The following is a 12141-nucleotide window of genomic DNA, read 5'->3' on the forward strand; positions in this document are numbered from 1 at the left end:
CTCCGCCAGTGATCTCAGGAACATCCCGACTGCAGGAGTTAACTGTGGTACTGGGCCAGGAGGTGGAGTTTCAGTGTCGAGTAAGCGGAAGACCAGCACCCAGAGTGGAATGGAGCCGTGATGGAGAGTAAGCATCAACAGTTTATTGATGTGACATTCAGCTCCACACACACGATGCAGTGCCCATAGTATTGATTTGATCCACCATTCCTTCCTCTCTCCAGGGTTCTGTCCCGTGATGGAGACCCCCATGTGGAGTTTCTGGAAGATGGCCAGGTGTTGAAGGTGAAGTCAGTAAGACTGAGGGACCAGGGGCTTTACCAGTGCCTGGCCAGTAACAACGCAGGAACTCAGATGCGCCAGTTCAGACTCACAGTGCAAGGTCTCTACTCTCTAAGACACTTACTATACACTCCCAACCACATTGGCCTGAATCCAGGTTATACTCTCATTTATTTTCTTTCTACACAAAAAATGTAAGAAACAAAGAAAACAAAAAATCCAAACATGCTGTGGTAGTGTTGTTTAAAGAAAGAAAATTACTGAACATGATATTTAATTCATGTGTAGACCTAGCCTCTACCGTTAGATGATTTGACTTACACCACACTGCCTGATCTATGAGTACATACTGAATTCTCTTTATGCAGGGCTCTGGGAATTTATGTGTCACCTAAAGAGCATGTGCTGTAATTGCCCAAAGTATTGCACACTGCATTTCTGTTTTAGAGGGTCTCCTGCACAAAACAGGCCAATCCCTTGAGGATCTATTCATTCTGTGCTATTGGCCAGTAAAAATCTCACTGGCTGTTAAACATTAGTGTATTGTCGGTCTTTCTCTCCAGCTCCCCCCACCATCAAGGGCCCCAGTGAGACCTCGGAGGTGTCAGTGGTGCTGGGTTTCCCCACAGTCCTCCCCTGTGATGTTGAGGGCTCACCCACACCCAGTATCACCTGGTTAAAGGACAACCAGCCCATCGTGTCCAGTCCCCAGTTGACATACACCCGTGGCGGACAGGCGCTGCGTCTGGGCTCAGCACAGGGAGACAGCACTGGCCTCTACACCTGCAGAGCCACGAATCCAGCCGGCACCTCCATCAAACGTTATTCTCTGAGTGTTCTGGGTAAGAGACATCTAAACCATTTACATATTAAAGTGGCTGCGACAGAAATTTTAATGATACATATGTTTTTCTCCTCTCATCAGTCCCACCACAGATAGAGGGTGACTCTACATCCTTAACGTTTGGAGGTCAGGAAGAAAAAGTGCGGATTAATGGGAGTTTAACTCTCTCCTGCCTGACCAAAGGTTTCCCTGAGCCCAAGGTTAATTGGTTCAAAGATGGACAGGTTGGTTTGTCATTCTTTCAAGCTACTACCACAAACATGTATTTCTAAGGTGATTTTAATGGAACAAGTTCAGCCTCTACTGGCAACCAGTACGAACTGCAACAACCTCAACAGAATTGACATCCTCTAGCACAAGCCACATCCACTCTCCAGATTTTGTGCAGTGAGTAAGCTAGTTAATTATAGCAAAGATGTAGAAGAAGAATCCAGTGATTAAATATCATGATTTATAATAATACAGCTCTCCCTGCGTGTTTTCTCCTTGGCCTACAGTATTTTCATGTGCAGCCTAATTTTTTGCAACATCTACCGTTCAGCATGCGTGTGTGCTTGTGTGTATGTTCTGCAGGGCCTCCAATAGGGAGCAGCAGAAAATGCATGAGGATTAGGTGGATTTTGGATTCATGTAACATTACATTTTTTCTAAATGGAGGTGGAGGTATTGTTTTATTGTTTTAATTTTTTGTAAAAACACAATACAGGCTGTGTTTTAAAAGCCAGACATTTAAACACCTGTCAAATGTTTTGTTGACTTAGTAGTACCTATTTAAACTTTCAAACCCACCACTGGTACTGATACCTATACTCATTTTTGAAGTGAGTCAGGAAAATCTTAAAAGACTGCGATTTAGGATTGCACTCCTATAAGATTGGCGGACTCACAATGGACAGTTAAAAAAAAATTGAGGCAGCAGAATCAGACATATTGTCTTTTTCATTCCCTGCATTCTTCTTCCTTGTCAAAACCTGGCTCCTACATAACCCACAATGCAACTTGACCGGCAACAGTTCAATTTTGGGTGTGTTATGCCAGTAGCGGCTAATGATTTGACGTCGCTTGAGGCAATTTATCACATATGCCCCATTAATGAAATAGAGAGGGCCCACAGATTGCTAGGAGCAATATTTCTCCAGGACTATATCATCTGATGTATTTTCTTTGTTTTTAGTTGCTGACTGGAAACTTCTATGCTGGTATTCAGGAGAGTGGCCACCTCCTCCACATAGAAAGTGCCATGCTGTCCCATGAGGGGCAGTATACCTGTGTGGTCACCAACTCTGCAGGAGAGGACAAGAGAGACTTTCGTGTCACCATTCAAGGTGTGTTTGGTTAAATCAGTGTATTTCTCCTCAGTAGCATGATTGGGTATAATGTATTCAGTTCAAATGGAAACTTCTTTTAACATACTATTGGTCAAGATTTTTTTTGAAAGTTTGATATAATTAACATGTACATTTTTGGAAAAATCTTCTTAAATTAGTAGAAAGTGACCTGACACAAACTCTTGTCTTGCTAGTTCCTCCGATCTTTCACCGGGTGACTAACAGAGAAGCAGCCTGGGGTCTGGGACACGAGGATGAGGATAAAGAGGACATGGCAGAGAAGCGGGAGGTAGTCCTGGGCCATCCAATCAGCCTGTCCTGTGAGAGTAATGCCATCCCCCCACCCAAGCTCAGCTGGTACAAGGATGGACGAAAACTCACCTCTGCCGATGGAGTGGTACTACTTCCAGGTCAGAGGAAACTCCTTCCTGTGTGATCTCAGTTAAAACCAGTAGTATGGTTGTTATGTATGAGGGCTTCATATTCATGGATAAATCTGCTGTTGTATGTATGGGTTTGTCCTTTCAGGTGGACAGGTGCTACAAATCGCACAAGTGCAGAAAGAAGATGCTGGAAAGTATACATGTCAGGCTGTTAATGAGGCTGGAGAGGACCGCATGCATTTTGAACTGGAGATCCTAAGTAAGCAAGTACATGTGCATAATTTAGTTGTAATTAAAATACATGCAATAAAATGTATGTATTTGGAAATGATACAGAACAATTTCTGAAGGGGATGTCTTGTGTCTACCTCCTCAGTCCCTCCTGTGATCATGGGAGCATCAGAGGAGTTTATGGAGGAAATCGGAGCAGTGGTCAACAGCACTGTGGTCCTCCACTGTGATGCGACTGGACACCCTGCTCCAGTCATTTCCTGGCTGAGAGATGGGCAGCCAGTGAACAAAGACTCACAGCACCACATCAGTGAGGATGGGACTCAACTCCAGGTTACTCATTGTTGACTTTTAGAGAAATACCAGTGTGTAAACGGATCCAACTGTGACATGTTTTCTTGAGGAATAACACTTCAATGCCATCTTTCAGCTCCTCAGTGTCCAAGTTTCAGACATGGCTGGGTATTTGTGTGTAGCTGAAAACAAGGTTGGAACAGTTGAGAAGCTCTTCAGTCTGACAGTGCAAGGTAAGAGTCCATAACTCAAAAGACTTTACCACTACCTCTGTATTTTCAATTTCCCATGTAATCAGAAGGACCAATGTAGGTTTTTCAGGATGTTATTGGATGTTCTTGTATGATGACAAACGTGCTGACTCACCATCTACGTGTACAACACAACTGTTGTTTTCTCTTCCAGTGCCTCCTAGAATAACTGGCAATAAGGAGGAGGATGTTAGTGTGATGGAGGGCCACATGGTTTCATTGCTGTGTGACGTCCAAGCGTACCCTCCTCCAGAGATCACCTGGACCAGAGATGGGCAGGTCCTCCACTTCAGCACCGGCATCCACATTCTGCCAGGTCAGACCTCGGCCACCCACAATACCCAAATAATTCTTATGTCAGGAGCATTTCCTTCGTTTGAATCTAATAATGGCACAGATATTACATTTCATATCATTTTCTATATATATTTTAGGCGGCCAGATGCTACAGTTGCCCCGGGCGAGACTGGAAGATGAAGGGCAATATGTATGCACAGCCACCAACTCAGCAGGCCAGGACCAGAAGAGTATTCTCATCAGTGTTTATGGTGAGCAAACACATGGTGACCCATCTGCACAATTCAGCTACATATACAGATGATCAAATCTCAAAACACTGTCCAGGCAAAAAAAATCTGTTTACCGCAAGACAGCTGTGACCGAGGATAGTTCAGGAGTGAATCATACCAATTCTGAATGAATTAAACTGAGATCATGCCCCTCTCTGTATGTGCAAACCATCAGTCCTGCCCACCCTGAAGCCCCGTCAAGATGCTGAGTCAGACCTGGTCACCCCGCAAGTTGGCTCCTCGGTCACCCTGAGATGTGAAGCCCATGGTGTTCCTGAGCCTGAGGTCACATGGTACAAGAATGGGCTGCAACTGGCTGCAGGGAACGGACTGAAGATGGAGCGTCACCAGCTGGAGATCATAGGAGTTCAGGTCAGGAAACATACATGTTTGAGGCTGCAAACAAAACGTAAAAACTATTTTAAGGACTCAAAGTGGCTTCCGACAGGGCTCAAACTGATTTCCAGTCTTTACACGCTAACATATTAAATGTCTAAAGTATACATATTTAACTTTCACACATTAATTCCATAAAATACACAGACTGGAAAAGACTAGAAAAACCGGAGACATGGCTGCATATCCGACAAGATGCAGCACTCATCCTTTTTTTGACCGGGTGTATTTTAACTCTATTCTAAGTTAATTTACCTGATTAAGAACACATGTGCCAGCTAGCATAGCAGGAAGGAGCCAAGTCCCTTCTTTGCCTACAGCCTGTACTTAAAATACACCCTCCCTCGCCACAGTGACCTTCTTTTTTGGTTCCTAGATGGCAGATGGTGGCACCTACACCTGCAAAGTATCCAATGTGGCTGGACAGGTGGACAGGACATTCAGACTGACAGTTCATGGTGAGAATACCTCTGCTATGTTCTCAAAGTAACACTTTAAACAACTGTCTCCTAATTGGAGTGGTTTTATTCTACAAACATATTTCCACAGTTCCACCTGTCCTGGACGGGCCTCTCCGGGAGTCCCTAAACAACACCCTCGGCTCTCATGTGGCCCTGCTGTGTGAGGCCTCAGGGGTCCCTGTGCCTAGCATCACCTGGCTCAAGGATGGAACTCCTATTGGTAAGAGGGAGACAATGATAGGGGAATTGGAATAGCATGCACTTGTCATGTGTGAAAGCTAGTGTAAGTGAATGTGTTTGCTCTCCAGAGAGCAGTCTGCAGTGGCAGTGGTCCATTCGAGGGAACAGGCTGGAGCTGGGGCCTCTCACTCTGTCTCATGCTGGGACATACACCTGTGTGGCCAAGAACAGCGAGGGACAAACAAAGAAAGACTACACACTCACAGTGCAGGGTAAAGAGAAAAATGAGATACACTCACCCTATAAAATTATATATATTACTCATAAAAGGGATAATTTTCAGTGGCATTTAGGAGTAATCTTTGTCCTACTCAGTATCGCCTACCATCCTGGACTCTGAACACCCATCTGATGTGAGTGCACCCATGGGAGAGGAGCTGACCCTGGAGTGCAAAGCAACTGGAATCCCCACACCACGCCTCAGCTGGCTGAAAGACGGAGTGACTTTAGAGGGATCAGACACCCATCACATCGCGTAAGTCATTCACATTCCCTATTTACTGCCAGGACTTTAAATGCACACAGAACGATATGAAATACATAAAATAATATAAATAATAATGACACATTTTATGCAGCATATTTTGCTCATTCAAAGCTGCTGAATTTGTTTTACAAGCAGCACATCACTCCCTAAAGGCTTGGAAAATAAAATTTTAATCATAATCGTCAAAGCTAATGTGCATGACAGAAGGAGGTGTTTACAGACAAATGGAGTCGTTTATAGTCCCTTGCCTAATTTCATCATGGGGAACAGTAAGAGCAGCTGTTTTACAGCTGTTCAGCAGTTTATGTGATCATTGCAACTGCATAAGTCAGACAGCAAATGTCTGTGTGTGTGTTTCTGTGTGTGTGTGTGACTGTGAGAAAATCGTGGGATGACGATGATAATGATGATGGGAAAGTAATACTGAGATTCAGAGGTGGGGCAGACAAATAATGGATGCTGGAAAAATGAAAAAAGTAATGTGAAAACATAATGTGTATTTGTAACCCGGCAGTGTGACCCCTGATGGCAGCACGCTATCATTACTGAGGCTGAGTCCTGAGGATTCTGGGACATACACCTGTTTGGCGGTCAGCCCGGCTGGACAGGAGGACAAAGTCTACACTCTCTTTGTACAAGGTCAGTTTAAACATTTCATTTGTGTATCTGTGTCAGTGCTAAAGTTTCTGAGTAATTTGTTTTGATTTGACTTGTCACAGTGCCACCATCTATCTCTGGTGAGACTGCTGTCCCCAGGGAGGTGCAGGTCACACAGGACAGTGTTGTGACTCTGGAGTGTCAGGCAGCAGGAAACCCTCCACCTCAGATCAGCTGGCTGAAGAACGGACGTCCTCTGCTTCTCTCTCCTCGTACACGCCTCCTATCTGGTGACTCTGTGCTGAGGTCAGTTTAGACAGAGAAAGCTGAATACAAACATGATCATGGTGAAGTGAGGTAATGTTAAGTGTTCCCTTTCTTTATGAAAAAGGATTTCTCCTGCGCAGCTTTCTGACTCTGGACTTTACACATGCGTGGCACGCAGTCAAGCTGGTCTTGCAGAGCTCAGCTATGATGTCCAGGTCCAAGGTACAATCATAACATACCATCTATTGATTTTCCCTTGAACTGATATGTAGCATTTTGGATCTGAGGTTTTCATACAGATTTATGTGTGTATGGCCTGCAGTGCCCCCTGGTGTGGATCATGTTGAACCAGTGGAGCCAGTTACAGTAGTCCAGGGATCCTTGGTGACGTTAACCTGTGAGGCGCGTGGCGTTCCCCCTCCGACATTGACTTGGATGAAGGACGGCCAGCCACTGTCCCTTCATCGCAACCTGCTGCTGGATGGACAGGAGACAAGGCTGCAGCTGCCTGATGTAGCGCCTTCAGATGCAGGCCTCTACAGCTGTGTGGCCAGTAACCAGGCTGGGAGCAGCACAAAGAGCTTTAACCTCACTGTGCTCGGTAATCCCAAAACAATCTGTTTATTTAATTTATTTCAAAGTTAAAGTCATAGTGTAAACTTCTTGAGCGAATGAGCCAAAACACTCTGCTTTCTAATCCAGAGCTTCCAAAGATATCCAGCTCCAGCTCTCCAGAAAAGCTGACCATAGCAGTAAACAGTCCACTGGAGCTGGAGTGCTCTGCTGTGGGAGTCCCACCTCCCACCCTCAGCTGGCTCAAAGATGGCCGCCCCTTGGAAGGACCTGACATTGTTCAGCAGGATGGACACTTTGTCAGGATTAGCAAAGTCCAGGTAAATTACAAACGGACAATATCTGATAATGCTGCAAAGTTGCAGTAAAGATGTTACTGTAAAAACAGTAGCTGTGAACACATGCACTATTTAGAGAAAGTGATTATGGTGTAACTTTCTCCAAACGTCCAAGGAGAATACAATTTGCTGAGATTTTTGGAAAGAAGTCCATCTCGTTTAAAAAAAAAAGCACTTAATGGGCCTGTTGCAGCTCTAATGTCCAGTTTTTTCATACAAAAAACAAAAATAAGTCACATTAAGCTAATCACATATCGTTGATTATTTAGATGGCCAAACAACTGGGAGACTGAAGTTTTAACAGCATCAAACCAGGCAAATACAGTACTGTCATGCAAGAACCACTCAAGTTGATTAATGTCGTCTCTTTGAAGGTCGAGGATGCAGGTCTGTACACCTGCTTGGCCAGCAGCCTAGCTGGAGAGGATGGAAAAAACCACTGGGTCCGAGTCCAAGGTGACACAAGCTGTTCTTGTGTATTGTTCAACTAGGAAGAAATATATCACCTGGGACTTGATGAATAAAGCCCTGTGTACATTCAGGAGTAAAAATCAGTGTTTGCAGTCTGGCATTCCATTTTCCAGCTACAGTCATGCATAGTATTTATATTTTGTGCGCTGTTATGCACGCAATATGATGTATATACAGTATAACGGCATGATCATGTATGTGTTTTGATTGATGACACAGACAGCTTTGATTTATGATACATTGTGCAGCATGCTTATCCCATTTCATGATTTGTTCTGCCAATTTGTTCATGCTAGAATAAAATGATGCTTCTATAAATATAATAAGTATATAATATTTGAGACCTATTAAACTGCTGAGATTAATGCTTAGTAAAATCCCCAAATGGCCACATGTCTTTACCCAGCTCTTCTTTGTTTAAATGGAGCACTTTAGGTATATAGGAAGTTTTTGTCACATTATTTAATCGGGGTGCTTACGTGTGTGTCACCGCTGGAAACTTTATATAAATCGCCTCACTGAGTAATCAGTGGTTGTGTTTCAGTCCCACCAACCCTCCTCGGCTCTGGTGATGTGAGGACATTGACAGTGCCAGTTAATGGACATCTGACCTTGGAGTGCCTGGCTGATAGTGACCCTGCTCCCGATATAGAGTGGTACAAGGATGAGGCCAAACTTCAGGTATATAGTTTGAAAAAAACAACAAAGCAGGTACTGAACTAAAAGCCATCTCCTCTGACTCACACACTGTCCCTTTTTCCTACACTCCTCCTATTATATCAGCTGGGTGGTCGTATCCAGCGGCTGGCAGGGGGTCAGTACCTGGAGATACAGGAAGTCAGGCCTGAGGACAGCGGCCAGTACAGCTGTGTGGTCACCAACATGGCTGGAAGCACCAATCTGTTTTTCACAGTGGAGATTCTCTGTAAGCAGGCCGGTTGATAATGAGCTAATGATTTAAATACATTTTTGAAATAGTTCTACATACTAAACCAAATTCATTTCATGGATATGTCACTTTTTATTTCTCTAGTACCACCAGTAATAAAGGAGAGCAGTTCAGTGGTGACTGCACATGTTGGCCAGGATGCAGTTTTACCTTGTGAAGTTGAAGGTGACTCTTCAACGATGGTCATGTGGAGGAAAGATGGGTTCCCCGTAACTCAAGATAACAAAAAGTAGGTCCAAACTTTTTGTTCTAACAAAACTCCTGCGCAATCTGTCCATGTTATATTTGACTTTTCCGCATGTGATACAAAAAACATCGACACAGCTACATTGCTGGTGTGTCTATTCATTCATTCATCTTTTAATTGTGTATTTGTTTCAGGTACACTATGTTATCAGAGGGCTCCTTGCGTGTACATGGTGTTCAGTTGAGTGATGCTGGTCGCTACTACTGCACTGTGTCTAACCAGGCTGGCTCAGATCACCGGGGAGTGGATCTACGGGTGTTTGGTAAATATAGCAAAGACAAATTAAGATTTTCTTTATGATTCTGGTGGTGCTTTTCCCATAATTCTATGTAGCACGGGCAGGGTGATAGCAGTTTTGATCGCACATAGGTCTCGGTGTCGGTTCTGGTTATGATTAAAGTGCAATAGTCATGCTTAAATACTTTTTAGGATATCTTACAGCGTTAAAAATACAGTACTGCGATCAACATGTGTGAATCTGTTCTGTATCCTATCAGTGGGTCCTTCAGTCAGTCCAGGTCCATTCAATGTGACAGTAACCACAGGGATTAGAGCTGTGCTGAGCTGTGAGACTACAGGTATACCCCCACCTAAAGTATCCTGGAAGAGGAATGGCACTCCACTTGATATCAGCCAGCAGCCTGGTGCATACAGGTAAAGACAAAGCTATGTCCAGACTCCCTTTGAATACACATTATGCATACATTACAAATCACACAGCCATAAAAACTTTAAAGCTGACGCAATTGTGCTGTTCTGTCCAGGTTACTGTCCTCTGGGTCCCTGGTTCTTTTGTCACCATCCAGTGAGGATGAAGGTTACTTTGAGTGCACTTCTGTCAATGATGTTGGGGAAGAGCGCAGGGTCATTGAGGTCATCCTGCAAGGTATTGATTTTGAGTTTTGTACAATAAGCGGACAGTAGAGAGTCATTCAAGATGATTGAATTGATTGATTTGCTACTTGCTCTTTCAGTCCCACCATCTATTGAAGATGATGTCACGACAGTCACAGCTGTGAAAATGTCTCCTGTGGTGTTGCCTTGTCACGTACAAGGACGCCCTCAGCCCACTGTCACCTGGACCAAGGGTGGATCCAAACTGGGCTCCAGAGGAGGAAGTTATCGTGTCCTTCCCACTGGTAAGACAACATGTCTAAAGGAACTGTAGTGGTTTTACCACTCTTTATATTATTATACATCATAGTCTACTGGAACAGTAATGCCACAGGGCAAGGAATATATTTTTGCTCATTAAATGTGACATTAAACTATGTTTCTTTGTACTTATTTCAATAAAGGAGTTTTGGAGATAATTGCTACTGTGCCAAGCCATGCTGGCAGGTACACATGCTCAGCCCGCAACCCAGCTGGAGTGGCTCACAAACACATCTCTCTCACTGTGCAAGGTAGGCTGTCATTAACTAGCTGCATGTTGCTGGGAAAATACTACCTGTTGGAATGCACATGGTAAAACATTTATAACAACAACAAAGGATTTGTTCTCCCTTGTACTTAAGAGCCCCCAGAGATCAGACCAATGGCAGAGGAAGTACAGGTGGTGTTGCATCATGGGACCGTTCTGCCCTGTGAGGCTCAAGGCTTCCCCAGACCGTCCATCACATGGCAAAGAGAGGGAGTTCCCATAGCAGCAGGTCATGATATGATGATGAACACTCATTTCATAAACACATTGTTACTGTATAGTAGATGCTGCCAGTGGTGCTTTCTTGGACATTTGCTATCTGTCACATTCATGGAAAAATAGAAAAATACACACTGAAGCAACCTATATTGCTAAGTGTTTTTCAAACATTAACATTCTCTAGATATGAGGTCCATGACTTTAAAATTCTTAATACTAACATGTAAACATGTTTACAGACTGGACAGGTGTCTCAGTGGAACTCATGGGACTGATTTTCATGCTCACGTGATGTGACTTTATTGTTTGATTACAGGTCACAGGCTTGCTGTGCTCTCGAATGGAGCTCTGAAGTTTTCTCGTGTCACGCTTGGTGATGCAGGGACCTACCAGTGCCTGGCAAAGAATGAAGCTGGCGTAGCTGTGGGCAGGACCAAACTAGTCCTTCAAGGTAACACAGGCTTTTGATCTCACTGATGGGAAGAAAATGGTTGTTTGGTGGTTGTTTACTCCTCGTAGTCAAATTGTGTGTCACTGTATGGGACTGGTTACTCCTAATGCCTAAAAAACTCTTTTGGATGTTTATAAATTAATTAATATTTGCTTATCTCATGTTTCTCCAGTTCCACCTGTGCTGAGTGTGCCTCGTGTGGACTACACTGCAGTCCTAGGCCAGCCAGCTAGCCTGGAGTGTGTGGCTGATGGGCAGCCCCAACCTGAAGTTACTTGGCATAAGGAGAGGAGGCCTGTGGTTGACGGCGCTCATATACGTATCTTTGCCAATGGAACCTTGGCAATTACTTCCACCCAGCGCAGTGACGCAGGCCTGTACACATGTACTGCCAAAAACCTCGCTGGCAGAGCCAGCCATGACATGAGGCTGGTTATTCAAGGTGAGTTAAGAGTGCCATATTATGGGAAGATTGAATATAGCACGTTTACGTTTAATAGTTAGATTTATAAAATGATGTTGGTGCATTTCAGTCCCACCCATGATTCCTCCTGCGCAGACAGAGCTGTCAGTCATTCAAGGATTTCAGGCGCTGCTGCCCTGTGCTGCTCAGGGTTCACCAGAGCCCAGAGTATCATGGGAGAAGGATGGTGCCACTGTGTCCAACCTTCCAGGCAAATTCACTGTCCTGCGATCAGGAGAGCTAATTATCGAGAGGGCTGAGGTTAGTCTGAGTACAACCCATATTCTTCACTGCACCATGAACTACATCTCTGTCCAGCTCAGGGCATAAGAATCACTTCTGCTTACTTTCTCCACACAGTCAGGGGATGCTGGTGT

At 44.3% G+C, this 12141-nt stretch overlaps 1 protein-coding gene across 1 annotated transcript in view; it reads left to right on the forward strand.

Moving 5' to 3' along the window:
• The window catches only part of hmcn2 (hemicentin 2), a 50226-nt gene that overhangs the window by 24251 nt on the left and 13834 nt on the right, over positions 1-12141 (forward strand). The window contains exons 29-63 of the mRNA XM_044196230.1: positions 1-127; positions 225-382; positions 846-1124; positions 1208-1350; positions 2301-2451; positions 2649-2864; positions 2983-3096; positions 3214-3401; positions 3499-3595; positions 3768-3929; positions 4048-4161; positions 4358-4554; positions 4955-5036; positions 5128-5259; positions 5348-5491; positions 5595-5754; positions 6281-6405; positions 6486-6669; positions 6755-6852; positions 6953-7231; positions 7333-7523; positions 7916-7997; positions 8557-8693; positions 8796-8937; positions 9046-9190; positions 9343-9470; positions 9706-9862; positions 9973-10094; positions 10183-10347; positions 10507-10614; positions 10726-10860; positions 11167-11301; positions 11474-11743; positions 11835-12025; positions 12125-12141. The exon at positions 12125-12141 is cut by the window's right edge and continues 197 nt beyond it. Coding sequence (XP_044052165.1) covers positions 1-127; positions 225-382; positions 846-1124; positions 1208-1350; positions 2301-2451; positions 2649-2864; positions 2983-3096; positions 3214-3401; positions 3499-3595; positions 3768-3929; positions 4048-4161; positions 4358-4554; positions 4955-5036; positions 5128-5259; positions 5348-5491; positions 5595-5754; positions 6281-6405; positions 6486-6669; positions 6755-6852; positions 6953-7231; positions 7333-7523; positions 7916-7997; positions 8557-8693; positions 8796-8937; positions 9046-9190; positions 9343-9470; positions 9706-9862; positions 9973-10094; positions 10183-10347; positions 10507-10614; positions 10726-10860; positions 11167-11301; positions 11474-11743; positions 11835-12025; positions 12125-12141 — 5275 coding nt within the window. The remainder of the gene's footprint in view (positions 128-224; positions 383-845; positions 1125-1207; positions 1351-2300; positions 2452-2648; positions 2865-2982; positions 3097-3213; positions 3402-3498; positions 3596-3767; positions 3930-4047; positions 4162-4357; positions 4555-4954; positions 5037-5127; positions 5260-5347; positions 5492-5594; positions 5755-6280; positions 6406-6485; positions 6670-6754; positions 6853-6952; positions 7232-7332; positions 7524-7915; positions 7998-8556; positions 8694-8795; positions 8938-9045; positions 9191-9342; positions 9471-9705; positions 9863-9972; positions 10095-10182; positions 10348-10506; positions 10615-10725; positions 10861-11166; positions 11302-11473; positions 11744-11834; positions 12026-12124) is intronic.

Source organism: Siniperca chuatsi, linkage group LG5 (assembly GCF_020085105.1).
Source record: "Siniperca chuatsi isolate FFG_IHB_CAS linkage group LG5, ASM2008510v1, whole genome shotgun sequence".
Taxonomy (NCBI): domain Eukaryota; kingdom Metazoa; phylum Chordata; class Actinopteri; order Centrarchiformes; family Sinipercidae; genus Siniperca; species Siniperca chuatsi.